Genomic DNA, 18,938 nt, shown 5'->3' on the forward strand with positions numbered 1-18,938 from the left:
GCTGAAATGATGGCTGAATTGGGCTTTGTTAATTCACACTGCTCCACCTTCCCAAGTCTGCGACAATCAGCTGAGGTTGCAGGGAAGGCTAATGTCCACGCCCAGTTTTTTGGAGTGTGCCTGTTATTTGAAGCACTTCCGTCACACTGGGTTGTGTGGGGCAGCTCTGGTCTATGGGGCTGGCGATGGGCAGGAGTGTTTCCTGTCCACCAGGATGATGGCTGTGAGCAGACACCCCCCTTTTCTTGGGAAGTTGTGGTGTTTAGTGAAATTTCTCAGCCGCTGGATTATTGCCTTTTGTCTCAGAGGTCTCTTAGTTCTGCTCTTGTCTTGACCTGCCCAAATTGCAAGTCTTTGAAGCTTTCTGTATTGGGCTTCTTAGAGTAATTGTTTTAGAAAAAGAAAAAAGGATTAAAAAAAAAAAAAGGGCCCTCCTCACAGATCTAATGGGTTATTGAAATGCTAAGAGACAAAACAATTAGGGCCATTAAGGAAAGTTCTGCAGGGCAGAGAGATCAGCTTTTCTTTGGGATTTGCGTATGAGCCTCAGGGCCTGAGCTCTGCCCTTCCCCTTTCTATGTTCACCAGAACTCCAAAAACCCTCCGCTTTTATTTTGGAGTTTTTTGTGCTGTTTTTTTCTATGTCTGTCTCCCCTCTGCTGTGCTGGCTGCTCTCAGATTCACTGGTGTCTGGTCTCAGTCTATCTATGGTTGGAGTTTGGATCAGTAGAATGAGTTTCCAATAAGGGCTGCCACTGCAGTTCTCCCTTCTCCTTCCCGGAGCTGACAGCCCCTCCTCCCACGGGACTGAGCCTGGCAGAGAGGGGCGCGGGTCCCCTGGCCGCAAAAACTTACAGATTTCGCTGATCTCAGCAGTTCAACGTTTTCATGAGTGTTGTATGAAGTATGCCCAAAGTCAGATTGCTCTGTGGTGTCCAGTCCACGCAGTTCCTGGCTTTCTACCTACTTTCCTGGAGGAGTAACTAAAACACACAGCTCACCAGTCCACCGTCTTGCCCCGCCTCCTCTCTTGTACTTCTTAGCTGCATTTAATGGGATTGCATAAAAGAATGTTCTTGTTCATGGGAATTGTATATGTGAATTATAGTGTTTGTTCAAGGATGTGTGCAGCTAGCTCTCATATGTTCAAAAGACAGAGCAATAGATGATGGATGATAAATAGGGAGAGAGGGAGGGAGGGAAAGAAATAGCGGTGTGACAATATGTTAAAGTTAGTGGATCGGGGTATCAGTGGGGTCAGGGAATGCTGGAGTTCTGTGTATGGGATTTGTATTGTTTTTGCAACTGTTCCTATAACTTTGAATTTATTTCAAAATAAAATGTAAAAGAAAGAAAGGTAAGAGACAAGGAGGTTTTTAGGTTAGAACTTGAAATCAAAGCTTTAGCAAAGGTAGGGAAGCAAAACTGCTGACAGAAATCTTGTGATTAGTCATATTTGGCTCTGAGCTTCCTGGCAGCCTTGGCAAAAAGGCTATGTGCTTTTTGCAGTTTTGGCAAAAAGGGTTACATGCTTGTGTTTAAATATAAGGAAAAACATGAATTCTTGATATCTTTTTGGAAATAAATTCTGAGAGGTGTTTATCATGTGGAACAAGATATAATGTTAACAGGCAGTATCTTGGACAACAGCCTTTCCAGCAAATGCAGAATTGCTTTTGAGATAATTCTTTCTTGCTGTGGCTGTTGGCAAAGATTAAAGGGAAATATGAAAACCTAATTAGGTAAACGTACTCTGTAAAGATGGAGCCAGTGTCATCCAGGGTGTCTCAGCACTTTTTTTTTTAGCTAGCAGTTTGTTGGGGCTAAGGGAATCTCTGCTTCTTATCAGTAGCACCTTTGGAATGCAGTTGGCTCATGACAGAATTTTTCACTAGCTGGTCCACCAGTAACCTTTATTCTAGTTTACTATTAACAGCCCTCAGAGGTAAAAAGGGACAAGCAGCAGCTTCAAGAAGGAAAGCCTTTTCTTCTTTTGCTGCCATCTTTCTAAGCCGGCTCTTTGGTGTCTGACTTCATTTCCTGATCATGAGTAGTTTGCAATCTGATTTTAGCCCCAGCACCAAACCAGAGCAATAGACACTGGTTTCTTGGTTTGTTTTTTTTTTTCCATTGGTTTCGGTTTGTTTGTTTGTTTGATTGTTTTCCCTTTGTTTTGTAGCAAACCACCCCAGACGTTAGGGGTTTAAAACGACTACCATTCCTTGGCTTTTGTTTCTGCAATATGGCCTTGGAGAGCTGGGCAGCTTGTCTCTGCTCTACGTGGTGTCACCTGGGTTCCATTTGCCAACTGCATTTACACTCAGCTGGTGGCTTGACTGAGGCTGGAATGTCCAAGCTGGCCTCTCGCGTCCAGGGCCTCAGGGGGATGTTCTGAACCACTGGGGAGTGCCTGAGCCTCTCATCCTAAAGGAGTCTGTTCTCTCAGGGCAGCAAGAGAGCGAAGGCAGAAACCACAAGGCATCCTGACCCTAGGCCAGGAATTTGCACAGCCTCCCTCTTCTGCATTCTTCGGTCACAGGGTTAGCTCAGATTCAGTGTGTGAGGGGTAGCAGGAGGGTGTGAATTCTGGGATATGGGGGTCTTTGGGGGCCATTTGATCACAATCATTCACAGTCCCATCAACCCCTCAGTAACAGTGGTCCCCATAGGCAGTGATTCTTAGCTGAGGAGTGAGGAGGGGACGGGCACACACTCCCCTGGGGAGGGGGTCTACATCAGGCCCAGTACTGACTCCAAGTGCTGTGCATTCACCACTTAACTGCCACCATCTAAAGCCCAAATATCAGGCTTTGTGAGCTCTATTGAAAAGTTTCAGAAAGGATATATGAGGAATGGACCTTTGAAGTGATGATTCAGTAAATGTTTTAAGAAGCCTCCTCACAATTGTGCTTGAAGACCTGGTAAGTGTAGGACATAATGAGTTATGTCGCTCCATGGCCGACTTCTTAGCATTTGTCAAGCAGTGGCATCCCCAGGCTTCCCCACTCGGCTGTGGCAGTCAGAGATCATGAGGTTGTTTTCACAGTGTCTAAAGTGAGATGGACGACATGTGAGTAGCAGCCCCAAGCCTGCTGGATCTTTGGGGGCTGGAATGAGGAGAGCCCCTGACAGCCTCTGCTGGGCTTCAGACAGGGTCATGCTGTTTAAAAAGATGACTTGAATGACATCGGAAGCCAAGTGCTCATCACTTTTGCAGAACCTGAAAAGCTGGAAAGGCTAGATAACAAAGACATTGGATAAAAGAGTCAGACAAAATATTTTTACATCCTGGAAAAACTGTAACTCTTTTAAAAAGATTGACATTAAATGGGGATAAATGTGTAAGTTCCAATCTCTGGCTCAGCGCGTTCGTATACACACACACGCACATGCACATCCACAGAGAGATGGGCTGAAGGAAGCCTGACTTATCAGCACCATGTGAAAAGAATTTGTTGGTGTCTGTTGCCAGTACACTCAATTTGAGTTGACGTGACCTTCGGCAATATTAATAGACACATAGATTCTAGTTTAAGGGGGTGATTGGTTCCCTCTATTCTGTATAACCCAGTTTACTCTAGAAGTAGTAGGTCAGTTTGGGGTGCATAATTTAAAAGAGAGAAAAACTAACATATTTAGAGGGATATGGAGCATGATGAAAAAAAACGACTTGAAATCATAAAATTAAAGGAAATATAAAGAGGAACCAAGGATATTTGGCCTAGAGAAATCCTCAGCGAGGGCTTAAGTATGGTCCTCAACTCTGATGTATTGTTACATGGAAGAGGGACTTCATCTGTTCTCTCTTGCCCCCAAAATAGATCTTGGACCAATGAGTAAAGGTTGAAAGACCCTGGCAGGTGGGAGTCAAAGCAGGTAATGGTTGAAGTGACCCTACAAGGAACTGACTGCAGAGCGTTCCCTGTTACTGCAGGGGCTGGACATTCATTCACCAGCATAGACAGAGGAGAATCAAACCTTAGATGACTGATTGGTTCTAAATGAACTTTCAGGTTCTGTCTAACTAACTCTGGGGTCCTGGGGTTGTTAGGGACTTGCCCAAGGTCACAGAGTACATTAGTAGCAGGGCCAGGATCAAATCCCATGTCTCTTGCTTCCCCTTCAGTGTTCCTGCTTGTGGTGCCCATTTCCTTACTTACTTGCAGGTATGCAAAAAGCAACCCAGGAGCTACAGCCTACCCACAGACCTATTTCTTTGGCCAGTATCATGTGTAAGGAGATTTGAAGTTGGATGCCTGTAGGAGATCACACTGTTCCAGCTCCCATAGTATTCACCTGCCCCTTTACCTTTTTCAGGCATGAGGCCACTGCACACATTTCCTGCTGGGTCCTTGGGGATCTGCTGTCTACAGACTTCTAATCTCAGGACACGACAGAACAGAAAGAGGTAGTCCTGGACCAGAGCATATGAAGACAGTGCTTTGTGAGCCAGAGACAGATGCTCAGATATCTTGGGAATATAGTTCCTCCTCCCTTATATCTCCTAATGTGATGGAAGTAGTGAGGCAGGATAGAGGGAGAGAATGAAAGGAACTAACTTATTTTGAACATCTGCCATGTGCTGTGTACTTTTCACATATGTTAATCCCATTTAATTCCCATTACAATCCTGAAGGTAAGATTATCAACCTGTATTTTTAAATAGGATGTCAATAACTGCTTTAGTAATAGCCCAGGCTCACAAGGCTAATACATGGAGAGCATAATTAAAATGCAGGGGCTCTTTCTCCAGACACTGTCCTTTTTCTACTACCCTGTGCTGCTGTGCTGTGCCGACTGCTCCGTGCCCTTTTCTCACACTTAGTGGGCTGCTTGCCTGTGGGGGCTCAGGCTGGACACCGAGGGACACAGAGTTCTTAGTGCCCTCTGTAAGGCAGGGCTCAGCCCAGGGAGATCTGTCCCCAGAGCCTGGGTGTGATGAGTAGAAGAAAATGAGTAGAAGAATATGGTTTTTGAAGTCATTAGACCCAGTCTGAAACCAGATTTTCCACCAAGCGTCATGACATTGGCCAAATTGCTAAGCGCTTCTGACTCCCCAGCTTCTCATAGACTTTGTATTTGTTTGCTACTACTGCTGTAACAAATTACCATAAATTTAGTAGTTTAAAACAACACAAATTTATTATCTCACAGTTCTGGAGGTCAGAAGTCCAAAAACCAAAAGATCAGTAGGGTTGTATTCCTTCTGGAGGCTCTAGGGGAGAATCCGTTTACCAGAGTCTAGAAGCCACCCACATTCCTTGCTTGTGGCCCCTTTGCATCAAGCCAGCAATCACATCTCTACAACCCCTGCTTCCATTGTCACGTCTCTCCTCTAACTCTGACCCTCCACCGTCTCTCTTGCAAGGACCCTTGTGATTACATTGCACTCACACGGATAATCTCAAAATCTTTAATTTAATCACATCTGCAAACTCCCTTTGCCATAGAAGATAACAGAGTCACAGGTTCCAGGTATTGAGATGTGGACATCTTGGGGACTGTTATTCCACCTACCACAGGCCGTCAAATAAGACGTGTGTGAGCCACGTGACCCGTGCATTTGCTGGGGCTCAGTAAATAACGTTATCATCTGTTTTTCCCAACAAAGCTGAGCTGTGCTGGCCATCGTGGGAAACACCAAGGAAGACCTGTGGAGGGGAATGGACCCTCTACTCTCTCTTGGGGGTCACTTCACCCTAAAGGACGAATGTTTTTATTGCCCCATCTGCCTTCCTGCCCCCACTTGGCTAAAGATGCATTTTCTCTCTAACAGAAGAACTGAAGGAGAAACTGACAGAATACGTGGAAAAGGTGAATGGGCAGAAGCCGGGCTTCATCAAGGTTGTACGTCACAGCAAGCAGGAAGGCCTCATCCGCTCTAGGGTTAGTGGCTGGAGGGCAGCCACTGCCCCCGTGGTAGCACTCTTCGATGCCCATGTGGAGTTCAACGTCGGCTGGTAAGTGCCAAGCTTGCCAGTTTGGGAAAAGAGGATGGGTTCCAGTGTGGCCCAGGGACTTGGGCTCAAATGCGTGCAAAGCATGCTGGGATCTCCATCGTGGGCTGGAGGGAAAGGAGAGAATTCTGGGAACATATGCGTGACTTAGGCAACAGGGCTGACCCTTTGTGGTGGGGGCAGGGGTCAACAGGTCACAACAGAGGGTATGTTGCCATCAGGTCTGATTCCAGCTGTCATGGTCCTCTAGGAAATATGATCAGGGAATTGGTAAATGCCTAGGGCAAAGCAGAGGGGGCCTCCTCAACCACGGTCAGGGCTGCAACAGCTATGGACCGGACATGAGATAGAAACCCTACCTCACAGACAGGGCCAACACCAAGTGGGTAGGGATGGGCAAAGGTGGCTTAATGGTGTTACCTGGGCTCCCCCAGAATACACTAAATTAGGACATATTCTCACATTCTCCCTACTGGTGAAATTAATATCTTTCTTTCCCCAGTCAGGGCCACTCAGCAGCTGGCTGGGGAAAGAAAACCGATAAAAGGCCTCAGTGGCTGCAGCCTAGTAAGGAGAAGGCAGCCAACTCAGACATCCCTGCAGGGCTGGGGGTGCATGGTGCAGCCCCCTGGGGATGACTCTGAGAGCCTGGGCATGCAAGGCAGAGGCGCTGGGGATGACTACCAGTAGCAGGAGCTAGTAGGTTAACGCCCTCTTAACCAATATGCCTGATAGCACTGGGGTCTGCTCCGCTCCCCAGCCTCCACAGTGCCATCTTCTGCCTTCCTGTAGCAGGAAAGGACAGCAGGGTGAAGCAGGGCACCCCCACATCACAGGCTGGATTCTGTCATGATTTGTATAATCAGCCCAAATGAAGGTTGCAACACAGCCGTTTTTTATAGTTGAAGTCCCTGTTTGCTATTTGTGGCTATTTAAAAAACATTTTCATTGGATTTATGGCCAGGAGAGGAGAGGGACGCTTAATATTTCAAGCTGATTTGAATAAACAATTATGCAGCAAATGTAATATTAATGAGGAGCTTATCATTCCTGTCTGCAAGTATATTACTCATCTGTTGCCTGCAGAGGTCTCCTGGCTCCCTGGGAAAGCCCAGTGCCTCACCTCTCCTTGGGCAGTGGGGGGACATGTCGGGTGGGGGCGGCATGGTTAATGTTCCAAGCCTGAGGGTGGAAGGTTGGAAGCAGCATTGCATGACTGGTAGAACTAGGTTTGTTCTCACCTCTGCATCTTTGCATCTCTGCCATCCTCATCAGTCTTTTCCTCCAGGATGATACACAGAATTTCGGCAAAATCAAAGTCCAAGTTGAAAGCTTCTCCTGGGCCCTCAGATCTGTTACTTTGTCTATTCTTTTTTTTTCTTCTATTTTGTCTGTTTTTTTTTTCCTAGTGAAGAGAGGGAAAGCAAGCAGGCACAAGGAGAGGTCTCTTGGCTGGAATAAGATTTTTTACAGCTCCACTCAGGACATGCTCTAGGAATGCTCAGGCCTCTTGCCAACCCAGAGTCATCAGGGGATGGGAAGTTGAATAGGGACTCCTTCCCAGGGGGTTTCCACCTCTCCACTGGAGGACATGACTGGGGGCTGGGTGTTGGTTCCTCTTTCTGCCAAGGAAAGACCTTAGGAGCTGCTAATCTGATTGTTGTCCACCTTGGAAGCAGTGACCCCCTCTCTCCCTCCCTCCTGCTCAGGGCTGAACCTGTGCTCACTCGCATAAAGGAGAACCGGAAACGGATCATCTCGCCCTCCTTCGATAACATCAAATATGACAATTTTGAGATAGAAGAGTACCCACTAGCCGCGCAGGGCTTCGACTGGGAACTGTGGTGCCGCTACCTGAATCCCCCCAAAGCCTGGTGGAAGCTGGAGAACTCCACAGCCCCAATCAGGTAAAGCTTTCTTACTTGGGGCTCTCTCTGCCTGTACTCCAGGTCAGGGCTCCCTCCCAGCTCGACCCTCATTCTCCAAACTCCACGTCCACTGGTTAATCCTGAGAAGGAGGAGTAGGGATTAGCAATGGTGGAAAGGAATTACTCTGTGAGCTTCAGGCGCTGCTTGCAGGACCTAATGATCCCTTTTAAAAGGAGCAAGGGCATCTGGATCTCATTCACAGCCTCAAAGTTACTCATTTCAACACATCACTGCAGGACAACCGCTGTGCTGTGCTGGGCATCCAAAGTGATTAAGACTTGGTTCCTGCCCCTCAAAAGCCTGGAGTTCAGTCTGTCTAATGGGGACTGGAGGTGGAAACTGTATGGAAAGTAGGGGGAAGCCCTTTCAGAGAGTATAGCATTTGCACTGGGTTTTTAAGGGTCAGGTTTTTAATGGCTGGGTTGGGAAAGGAGCAGAGTAAATTCATGGACACAGTAGGGGTTCTGTGGAACAGGAATGAGAAATATGAGTAGGCAGCCCCAGGCTATAAGGCTGGAGGGGAGTAGAGGCAGGACCACACCCTACAGGGTCTTGAATACCTTGCCGATATTTGAGATTGATCCAGTGGCATTCAGATAAAAGTGGCTTAAAGCTACATTTCACAGATCCAAACTCTTTCTGCCTTTGCCACTGTCTTCATAAACTCATGAATGACTTCCCTGTGTAGCCTCTTCTTTGATGAGGAGCCTTGATTTCTGTCTGTGTTGATAGCAGGGTGGGTGCTTTTATGTTCCCTCAAAGGCCTTTCTGCTAAATACACAGGCAGCACCAGAAGTTGGCTGTTGCGGTTTGCTAATGCTGCCATTATGCAAAATACCAGAAGTGGATTGGCTTTTATAAAGGAGCTTTATTTGGTTATAAAGTTACAGTCTTATGGTCATGCAAATGTCCAAACAAAGACATCAACAGTAGGGTACCTTCACTGAAGAGCACTGATGGTGTCTGGAAAAACCTCTGTTAGCTGGGAAGGCACGTAGCTGGAGTCTGCTTGCTCCTAGGTTGCGTTTTAAAATGGTGTTCTCCAAAATGTCTCTTCAAAGCTGCAGCTCCTCTTCAAAATGTCACTCTCAGTTGCTCTCCAGAATGTCACTTGCAGCTGCTCACGTCTTTAAAGTACTCCAGTGATCCAATAAAGACCCACCCTGAATGGGTGGAGCAGCACCTCCATGGAAATAATCCAATGAAAGGTCTCACCCACAGTTGATTGAGTCACATGTCCATGGGATCACTGAACCAATAGGTTCCAACCTAGTCAGCACTAATACATCTGCTCCACAAGATTGCATCAAAGAACATGGGGTTTGGGGGAACATAATACATCCAAACCAGCACAGTGGCCTATAGGACAGCCCCTAGAATGAAAAGGAGATTAGAAACTGTTGTTGCTTTGTATTACATGAGGGAGAAAGATTATGACAAATGTAATTGAAAGTTAGCAATTATTACCTAAGATCACATTTTCCCTTGCCAGAAGAAAAAAAAAATCATATTTAAAACAGGATGGAATAGAATCCATCTTAAATGTTTCCTGATATTACTACTATTACTTACATTGCTAAACCCATGCCACAATTTTGTGCTATTAAATATTTGCTAGGAACCCACTGTGTACAAGAGCCTTTAACACATATGTTCTTGTTTGATCCTCATCATAAGCTGGTGATGGTTCATTTTGTCATCTCTGTTTTACAAGATAAGGAAAGCGAGGCTGAGAGAGGAGAATTGCCCTACCAAAGGTTCTCAGCAGTGGGGCCAGGGTCTCAACCCAGGTCAGCTAGTTCCACATCTAGTCATCATCCCACTAGTGAGCCACTTTTGAGCTCAGAACTAGCATGGCCAATTTCTGCCCCCAGCTCTGTTGAATGCCACTGGGGAGAAATATGCCACGATATAATTGATGTTCTTACAGAAAACTGCATGGGTATTTGCTGCTTCTGTTCTGCTCATCTCTAAATGTATCACCCTGATCTTAATTAGCAACCAGCAAACCTGCACTCTAGGTCCTTGCCAGAGAATATAATCTCAACTTCAAAATTTCTATTATCTGATTTTTATCAAAAGCTTAGCTGAGAGAAATTGCATTTATGAAAGATTGTTGGAAAGGTGTTCTTGGTTCAATCCCTAGATGAAGACAGCCCAGCAGAAAGCTGTGGGTTATACCACTTTATCTTAACCACCCCTGTTCCTTTTTCCTTGTAGATGTGCTTCAGTGCTTTGCCTATACATGGTATAAACTATAAAAAGAGCCCAGTAATACCTTTTACTGCATTCTAAAGGGATGTCTTTGAAATGGTTGTTTACTGTGTCCCCAAGTGGTGCCTTTAAGAAGACCCACATGAAAAATTTCTTTCAAACCTAACTGCCAGTCAAAGAATGCCTTGCTTTCCCTGAGGAGTTAGTCTGATATTTCCCCATGGGAAATGTGAATCTTATTCTAAGATCATGTATCTTTCATTTTCACCTTGGCCACTGGGAAGCTCAGAGCCAACTTTGCAGGTTCACTTTAGGAACTGTGAAGGACCAAGGTTTGCAGACTGCATTCTAACTGGCCCCCAGCTTATTGTGTCTTTTGGTCTCTCCAGATATTTATCTACTAATGTTTTTCAATGTATTTTGCATTTTATCATAAGCTATTTCTAATTCTTTTGGGAATGAGACAGGATATAAATCAATAACACTTTTGTACTGATTGGATATACTTAATACCCTGACTCACTAATAAGAAATAGACCAGTCTGAAGTAGCCTGTATACATTCCAGAAGAACAGTTTTGGAGTCTGTTCATTCCCTGACTAGGTCTGGCAATTGGGTACTTCCTGCAGATCCTGAAGGCAAAGTTCCTGAATGCCCTGTCACACCCAGCATTTTAGGAAGGCAGAGGAAAGGCCCAGATCCCACTCTGCTGGGCTGATGTTTTTAAATCATCATGAGATGGGAGCTAGAGAGGTGATTCTCGCAGTTTACTCAGTCGGAAAGTTCATCTTTTTAAATGATCTTTTGAGTGCCAGTTATGTCCCAGAGACTTTCAAGTGCTTTACATTATTTAATTTAATCCTTGTGAGGTTACAATTGCCTCTATTCCTTAGATATGGAACCCGAGACTCGGAGAGGCTAGGGAACTTCTCGTAGGGACACACACACCTCTAAGGCCAGGGTCAGTGGATTGACTGGCCTGGATGCCTGAGACCTCTGGAGGCTGAGGCCAAACAGAATAAAATGCTAGGATTTGAAAGGAGGAGGGACAGGGACCTCAAGGGCACCAGCTCTCCCTGAGCAGACTTCTGCATCAGCATTCTCTAGAGCAATAGCTTGCAAAATAGCTGCTTCTCCACCTTGATGAGTTTCCAATTTCAAAGAAGAGTTACATTTGCATGCGATTGACTGACAGTTTTCTCATTGCTGAGGTTTCTTTAGGTGACCTTTTCTTTTTCTCCCCCACAAATCCTCCAGCCACAGGCTGATAAAATTCTAGGTGAGGGCTAGAAATGGTAGCACTGAGAGTGGAACAATTCAAAGTAATTTGTGTAACTTAATGCTCTCAGCAGAGAAGTCTGCATGTGCTTATGCCCGTTCACCTAATGAGAATCTCTCCTTGGGAAGTCCTGTGCTGGGTGTTTGCACGTGGCTAGAGAGCCCCAGAGCTCACATCCCCACCAAGGAAGGAAAGGCCTGAACAGGCTGGAGGCCAAAGTCCAGCTCCTAAACCTTCTATTATTGATGCTGTGCTCCAGCCTAAGATCCACAGTGAGAAAGCCAGCCAGCAGCCAGAGTCCTCCCCACCGCTCTCTCTCACCCTCAGAGCCCATCTGTTTTGAAGTTCTGTTGATTTTACATCAAAATATGTCTTAACACAATCCCTTTCTCTACATCCCTGATACTCTGATCCAGGTCCTTATCATTTCTCATCTGGATATAGCAACAAGCTTCCCACATCAATTCCCACCCAGTCTCCTCCCATCACCCCATGCTGCCTAAGAATTCTTTTTTTAAAAAACACAGATCTGCTAATACATCTGTCCTGCTTAAAATTCTTCATCGACACCTGTTGGTCTGCAGATAAAATCCAAATTCCTTACCATGCTATCCAAATCTCTTTATGACGTAGCCCCAGTGAATATTTCCAAGTGGGCCAAGGTGTGTTCAAGGGTGAGCAAGTTGGCATGGGTGCCCAGGCAGAAAGAGAGACTGGCTGTCCAGTTCAGAGTTCAGGGCCCAGGGCAGCTAGAGATGCACACAGTTAATCTGGACTGCCAGGCTGAGCATCCCCTCTCTGGGCTAACACCCACATAAGCACCACTGGGGAATGATGGCTGCTCCCAGCATAGGAGCTGTCTGCCCACTGCCCTGATGAGACAGCCTCTCTGGAGTGTCTGCATGAGAGTGGACGTGCATGGGCTGTTTTGAGCACAGGGTCCACACTAGCTCTGGCAAAAGAGGATGGAGAGAACCAGATGCTCCTGGTTGGAAGACCCAACTGCCCAATAGTCTCTCTGCTAACCGCTGCCCCTTCTCCCCCCACCCCTGCAGGAGCCCGGCCCTCATTGGCTGCTTCATTGTGGACCGGCAGTACTTCCAGGAGATCGGCTTACTGGACGAAGGCATGGAGGTCTACGGAGGCGAAAATGTCGAGCTGGGCATCAGGGTGAGCTGGGCTCTCACTGACAGGGCTTGGCTCAGCTCCCAAATGGGTAAATGTGGGGATGGAGAAAGGGGTCTTAAGGTTCCAGGAGCACATGATTCTGGATGCCCTGAGACTCTGTTGCTGGTCATGTGTGTGTGTGTGAGATCAGAGCTGGGAGAAGGGGATACAGTGTGAGCCTCTAGAATTTTCAGGAAGAAGAGGGTCTCAGAACATGCTTGGCTGAAACTGGTGGTTCTGGGATAGTCAAGGCCCTAACTCAAGGGAAGTGCCTGTTTGTTTCACCTAAATCCAGGCCCCTCAGGGGAGAGTAAAGGTATGCTCCAGGAACAGACTATGGGTGTTGAAGGGTGCTTGGACAAGAGGCCCAGTTCTGTGATCCTCAGAATTATTTCTATTTGGATTTCTCACTCTTATACTCTGTCTTCCCACAGTGGCCCACAGAACTTTCCTAAAGACTTTGTCAAGAGAGGGCTACAGAGAAATAAACTTATAAGGTACAAGTAGCAAAACACAGCCAGGCTCACACCACGCTGGTTTCTGACCCCACTAATTGTTGGCCACACCCACAGGCCCATTCCTGCCTCACACCCTTCTCCTGCCCCACAAGTATCAACCCAGCTTTCCTTGGCTCATGGTATGAACCTATATGATAGACACCATTTTATTCCTCATCCTACAGGAACATTTCCTAGGCTTTCTGACTTCTTTACCTGAGCCCATAAAAAGATAAATCCAAAGTGAACCCCTTCCTCCGTGTCTGAGGGACACATTAGATCCCCTGCTGATTGGCAGGAACATGGTGATAGATGCAATGAATTGCCTTGTCCTAGAGGGTAAAAGCCCACCCTTACGTCTAGGGAGTAGCCCTGTCTTCATTAAAAACCCTACATTCAAGCTGTGTTTTGTCCCCAGAATGGTCCCTCTTGTCCTCTCCAGGGGTACCTTTAAGTGCCAGAGATACTCATGCACTGCAGGCTTAGCAACGCTTGGAGAGGACCTTCAATCTACTGATGTTCATGGCAATCACCCTAGATGTTCCTCCTCTTTGCCAGCCTGTCCGTACTTGCATGCAGACCTCACCCAACATCTGCTGATTCCCGTTAGTGATTCCACTCCCATGCCTGTGGCCTTAGTGTGTCTGTCTGGTCTCTCCAGTTCCCAGTGCTCATTTCACTCAAGGACTCCAGCTGGAGTAGACCTTCCTCCCAACTCGAACCTCTTCAGGCTTCTCCCCCACCTCACCTTGAACCACAGGTAGTCACCTGGCCCTGGAAAGCCCTTGCCCCTGCCCTGAAGTGGAGACTGGGCACACACAGTGAGCATCTCACACACCTGCCATGACCTGACAGGCACCATATGGGGCTGACTTGTTTCCCACACTTAATGCTGGGCCTTTGAAGGCTGGCAGCAGGAACAGCTTGTCTGATGCTGAGCTTAGAAAACACTTCCAGACACTTATATTCATTGAAACCCAGAGAAATTGCTTTGGAGGCAGTCAAAATGCATGGGCTTATTGGGGAGCTAATATATTCATAGAGGACAGCACCTGCATAATCACCCTCATTTTTCCAGCTCTGCCGACACCGGTCATTTATTCACCATTTGAATCCTCACCGTCTCATTTCAGCACCGCTGCTGGATAAATGCTCACCCAAAACATAATATTTTTCATTAGGAGCTGCTGTCGGGAATTGGCTGAGTGGGCAGGACCGCCTCTCACCATTTGTGTTCTCTTGGTAAAAATGTCCAGGAACAGAGAAAGGAATTAGATTTGTGAACGCTGCTTCCAACATGTATGTGAGTGAATCACAGAGTGGTGGGAGATTTCTGGCTTTTTCTTCCCTAGTTTATAAAGCTGTGCTGGAGTGTGGGCCTGAGTGCAGCTCTCAAATATGTTAAAACATTTTTAGGTGGTTTCGTTTCCTGGGTGTAAAATACAGTATAAAATGTTGCCTGGCCTTCTTTTTTTTTTTTTTTTTTTTCAATTTTCGCCATCTCTTCCACTTGACAAGAGATGAAGTGTTACTGGAGTTAAAGGGAAGGTAGCTTTCTTCAACATGTTGGCTGGCAAAGCTGAGAAAAAAAAGGGAGGGGCTAATTAATTTGAATTCCAGTTCCCTGTTCAAGGTATACAGAACTGTTGATCATCTCCAAGACTGATTTTCACATTTGGTGTGATTACTGGTATTCGTTTCAGTTTTCTCATCTATACAATAGGATATCTGCCCTAATTACCCCTATAGGATTATGTGTAAGAATGAGAGGCATTGCTTCTTCCCATATCCAGAGGCATGTGTCCAAATTCCTTGCCCATTTGGAATATAGAAATAGATTTGCTTACATATGTGAGATCAAACTAGGCACTTTACCTGTGTCATTCATCCACAAAACACCCTACAAAGTGAGTATTATTTCAATACTTCAATTTTTTTCAGATGAGGAAACTAAAATGAAGAGGTTAAGTATGTTCCCAAGGTCATACAACTTGTACAAGGCAGAGAAAGGATTCAAACCCATGTCTTTATGATTCAAAAGATAAGCTCTACCACAGTGACCTAGAGATAAAAGATTTTTGAGCATCCCCCCCAAAATATTACAAAGTCATGCAGTAATTTTCTTATACTTGGTTTCCTCACAATCATGTCGACTGAACTCTCATTTAAAGCTATACTCTTACTTTGCACTCAATTATAATAAACCTATTTCTTGTTTCTTTTTTCTAAGTCTATAGCACAGTAGGGAAATGGAGGGAGCTGCTATGGCCAGGTGGATTGAAATCAATGAGAAGTAAGAGCTGACACTGTCTAGAAGACAGAAAGACTGTATAGATGATGACTATAAAAGTGATGGACGATAACACTGAAGAGCTTACAAGGAACCAGTAGATTGTTAGAGATAAAAAATTATGTGAAAGTAGGACCCCAGAAAAAGGCTGTTCCTGAAGGTGACTTTGACCTGTTGAATTTGAAGAACCTTGTCATCTTAATTGTGTGTATTTCTCAATTTCATAAAGAGGATAGGATATAAGACCTAAGGCTTGATCCAAAATCAGTCCAGGAAGACAAAAGAATAAAAATTATGAAAAAAAGTTGAAAGACATTTGTAATACAAGAAGGACGTCTAATATATTAGAATTCCAAAAGGAGATGGGAAAGAGAGGGTTGGGCAAAATCAATATTTGAAGAGATAATGGCTGAAAACTTTCCCAAACTGATGAAAGATATCAATCCTCAGATTCTGAAAGTCCGCTGATCCAATGCAGGATAAATACAAAGATAGCTAAATCTAGTCTTATCATGGTAGAACTGCAGAATACCAAGACAAAGAGAAGATCTTCAACATAGTCAGAAAAGGTAGGGTACCTAAAAATGTTGATTAATATTAGAATAACAAATGACTTTTCAACAATAAGAATGGAAGACCGAAGACCATGAAATAGTATCTTCAATATGCTAAGAGAAAATCATTATCAACCTGTTAAGTTTATCCAATAAAACCTACCATTCAGAAATTATGGTGAAAGAAAGTCATTTTCAGACACATAAAAACTGAAAGAACTTGCTCTTCTGGTTTTCTAAAGCTGTCAGAATGCAATATACCAGAAAGGGATTGGCTTTTACAATGGAGGTTTCTTAGTTCACAAATTTACAGTTCTAAGTCCATTAAAATATCCCAACTATGGTATCAACAGGACAATACCTTCTCTGAAGAAAGGCTAATGACATCTGCGGTTCCTGTGTCACATGGGAAGGCACACGGCAATATCTGCTGGTCCTTCTCCTGGGTTCTGGTTCCAAAATGGCTTTCTCCAAAATGTCTCTGGGTTTCTGTCCCTCTTAGCTTCTCTTAGCTCTGTGCTTTTTTCTCTAGGGGTGTTTCTGTCTAAGCATCTCTCTTAGCTTCTCTTGGCAAATGTGGGTCCCTCTTGCTTCTCCCAGGGGCAAACTCTGGATTACATATTTTAGCTTCTCTTCAAAATGTCTCTCTTGGCTTCTTTAAGCATCTAGGTCTTTGTTGGCTCTGAGCTCTCTCTCTCTCCCTGAGCTCTCTTAAGGACTCCAGTAAACTAATTAAACCCATCTTGAGTGGGTGGATGGGGGGAGTTACATCTCTGTGGAAATACTCTAATCAAAAGGTCCCACCCACAATTGGGTGGGTCACATCTCCATGGAAACAACCTAATCGAAAGATCCCACCCACAATAAGCCTGCACTCACAAGATTGGATTAAAAGATCGTGGCTTTTCTGGGGTACATAACAGTTTCAAACTGGCATACTTGCCACTAACAGATCCTCACTAAACAAAATTAAAAGGGTATGCTTCAGATGTAGGGAAAATGATCCCAGGAGGAAATCTGAAGAAAAAGAATATAACTCAAAAATGGCAACTATATTGGTAAATCTAAAAAAATTGGTGATAAAGAACACAGTAGTAATGTATTACAGTGTTATAAAAACAAATTAAGAGTACAATGTATGACAACTATAGCATATAAGTTGGGAGAGTGATTGAAATTAAGATGTTCTATTATGCCTATAGTGTTAATGAAGATGGAAAGGATATTGGTTGATTTTAAATTTTGATAATTTAAGTAAGCATGTTAAAATTTATAGGGAAGTCATGAAAACCATCAATTTAGAATGTGTAACCTCCAAAATGGTTGAGGGAAAGATGGAATATGAAAATGTTAAGAAATAGAAATACAGAACAGGTTGCACACAGAGAAAGCATATAATAAGATGGTAGAAATAAATCCAAATATATCAATAAATACTGTAAATATATGGCTAAGTTAAAAGAAATATTTTAGATTATATTTTTAAAACAGTTATGTGCTATTTCTAAGAGACATTTCTAAAATATAATGATACAAAAAATATAAAAACTAAAAGAATGGAAAAAGTCATAGCAGGCAAATACCAATCAAAAGAAAGTTGATGTGGCTGTATTAATTTTAGGAAAAAAATAGACTATTATAACATGCTGTAGTATAAGTAAGGAAGATCTCTACAAAATGGTAAGATGTGCAATTCATAAGAGATATATAACAATTCTAAACTTTCATGCACTGAATTTCACACTTAATTTATATAAAGCAAAAATTGGCGGAATTACAGGAGAAGTTGGCGGATCCACTAATATAGTGGAGGATTTTAATATATTTCTCCAAGTAATTGATAGACCAAGCAAATAAAAAACCATAAGGACTTAAGAGATATGAACATGATCAATTGTTTGAGTCTAAAGGACATATATAAAACATAGCATCTAACAATTGCTGAATGCACATTTTTTTCAAGTACCCATAAAGTATTTATTAAAATTGACTACATACTGGGGTATAAAGAAAGATTCAACAAATTCTAAGGGATAAACGTTATATAGACTCTGTTTTCTAACCACAATGGTATCAAGTTAGAAAGCTATAATCAAGAGTTTCAGGCAAAAACCATATTCTTAGAAATTGAGAAAAACACTTTCAAATAACTTATACGTCAAAGAAGAAATTATACTGGAGATTTAAAAATATTTTGAGTCATAATAAATATACTACATATTACATCATACGAAATGCAACAAAAATGGCATTTAAGCAAAACTGTCTAGTATTCCATTCTTAGAAATAAAGGTTGAAATTTAACGAGCTAAATATACAATGTAAGTAGTAAGAAAAGACATCAGGATAATCAGATTAGATGGAAACAATAAAGATAAGAGCAGAAATTAATAAAATAGAAAAAATATGTAATTGAAAGGGTTAATACAGCCCAAAATGTGTGCTTTTGAAAAAACTAATCAAACTAACAAAACTTTAGTAAGATTGATGAGAGGGAGGGAGAGAGCAAGGGCACAAATAAACAATATGAGGAATGGAAAGCGAGACTTTACTACAGATGTTACAGATTAAAAGATAAGAGTATGTTATGAATAAGTTTATGCCAAAACTTGAAAACAAAGATGAAAGAAAAAATTTGTAGAAAAATATAGCTTATCAAAACTGGCATGGGAAGAAAGAAAAAAACTAAATAATTCTGTAACCACTGAAGAAATTGAATCCATAGTTTAAAATAGTCTCACAAACAAAAACCTAGGGTCAGAAGGTTTTGCCAAGCAGGCACTTCCAATCTTCCAGGGAATGAGATATTCCAAATTTATACAAATTACTTGAATATAGACTTTAAGAACAGATACTAGTTTTCAAAAAGCACCACAGTCTGTATCTTTTCTTTCTGTAGCCAAACATGGAGGCAGATCCTTGGGTTTACAGCAAAATACAGTAAAGCACAATTATTGATGATCTTAATAATAGCCCTGGGTCATAAAGAAATATTTAGATTGTAACCTGTATACTCTTTCAACAAGTCAAAAGGTACATACACATATTTAG

General features: G+C 43.5%; 1 protein-coding gene across 1 annotated transcript in view; it reads left to right on the top strand.

Annotated features, from left to right (window-relative positions):
* GALNT18 (polypeptide N-acetylgalactosaminyltransferase 18) overlaps positions 1 to 18,938 on the top strand; it is a 418,859-nt gene that overhangs the window by 259,933 nt on the left and 139,988 nt on the right. The window contains 3 exon segments of the mRNA XM_037839960.1: positions 5,777 to 5,960; positions 7,667 to 7,864; positions 12,435 to 12,549. Of these exon segments, the coding sequence (XP_037695888.1) occupies positions 5,777 to 5,960; positions 7,667 to 7,864; positions 12,435 to 12,549 (497 nt within the window).

This window comes from Choloepus didactylus, chromosome 6, assembly GCF_015220235.1.
Source record: "Choloepus didactylus isolate mChoDid1 chromosome 6, mChoDid1.pri, whole genome shotgun sequence".
NCBI classification, from domain to species: domain Eukaryota; kingdom Metazoa; phylum Chordata; class Mammalia; order Pilosa; family Megalonychidae; genus Choloepus; species Choloepus didactylus.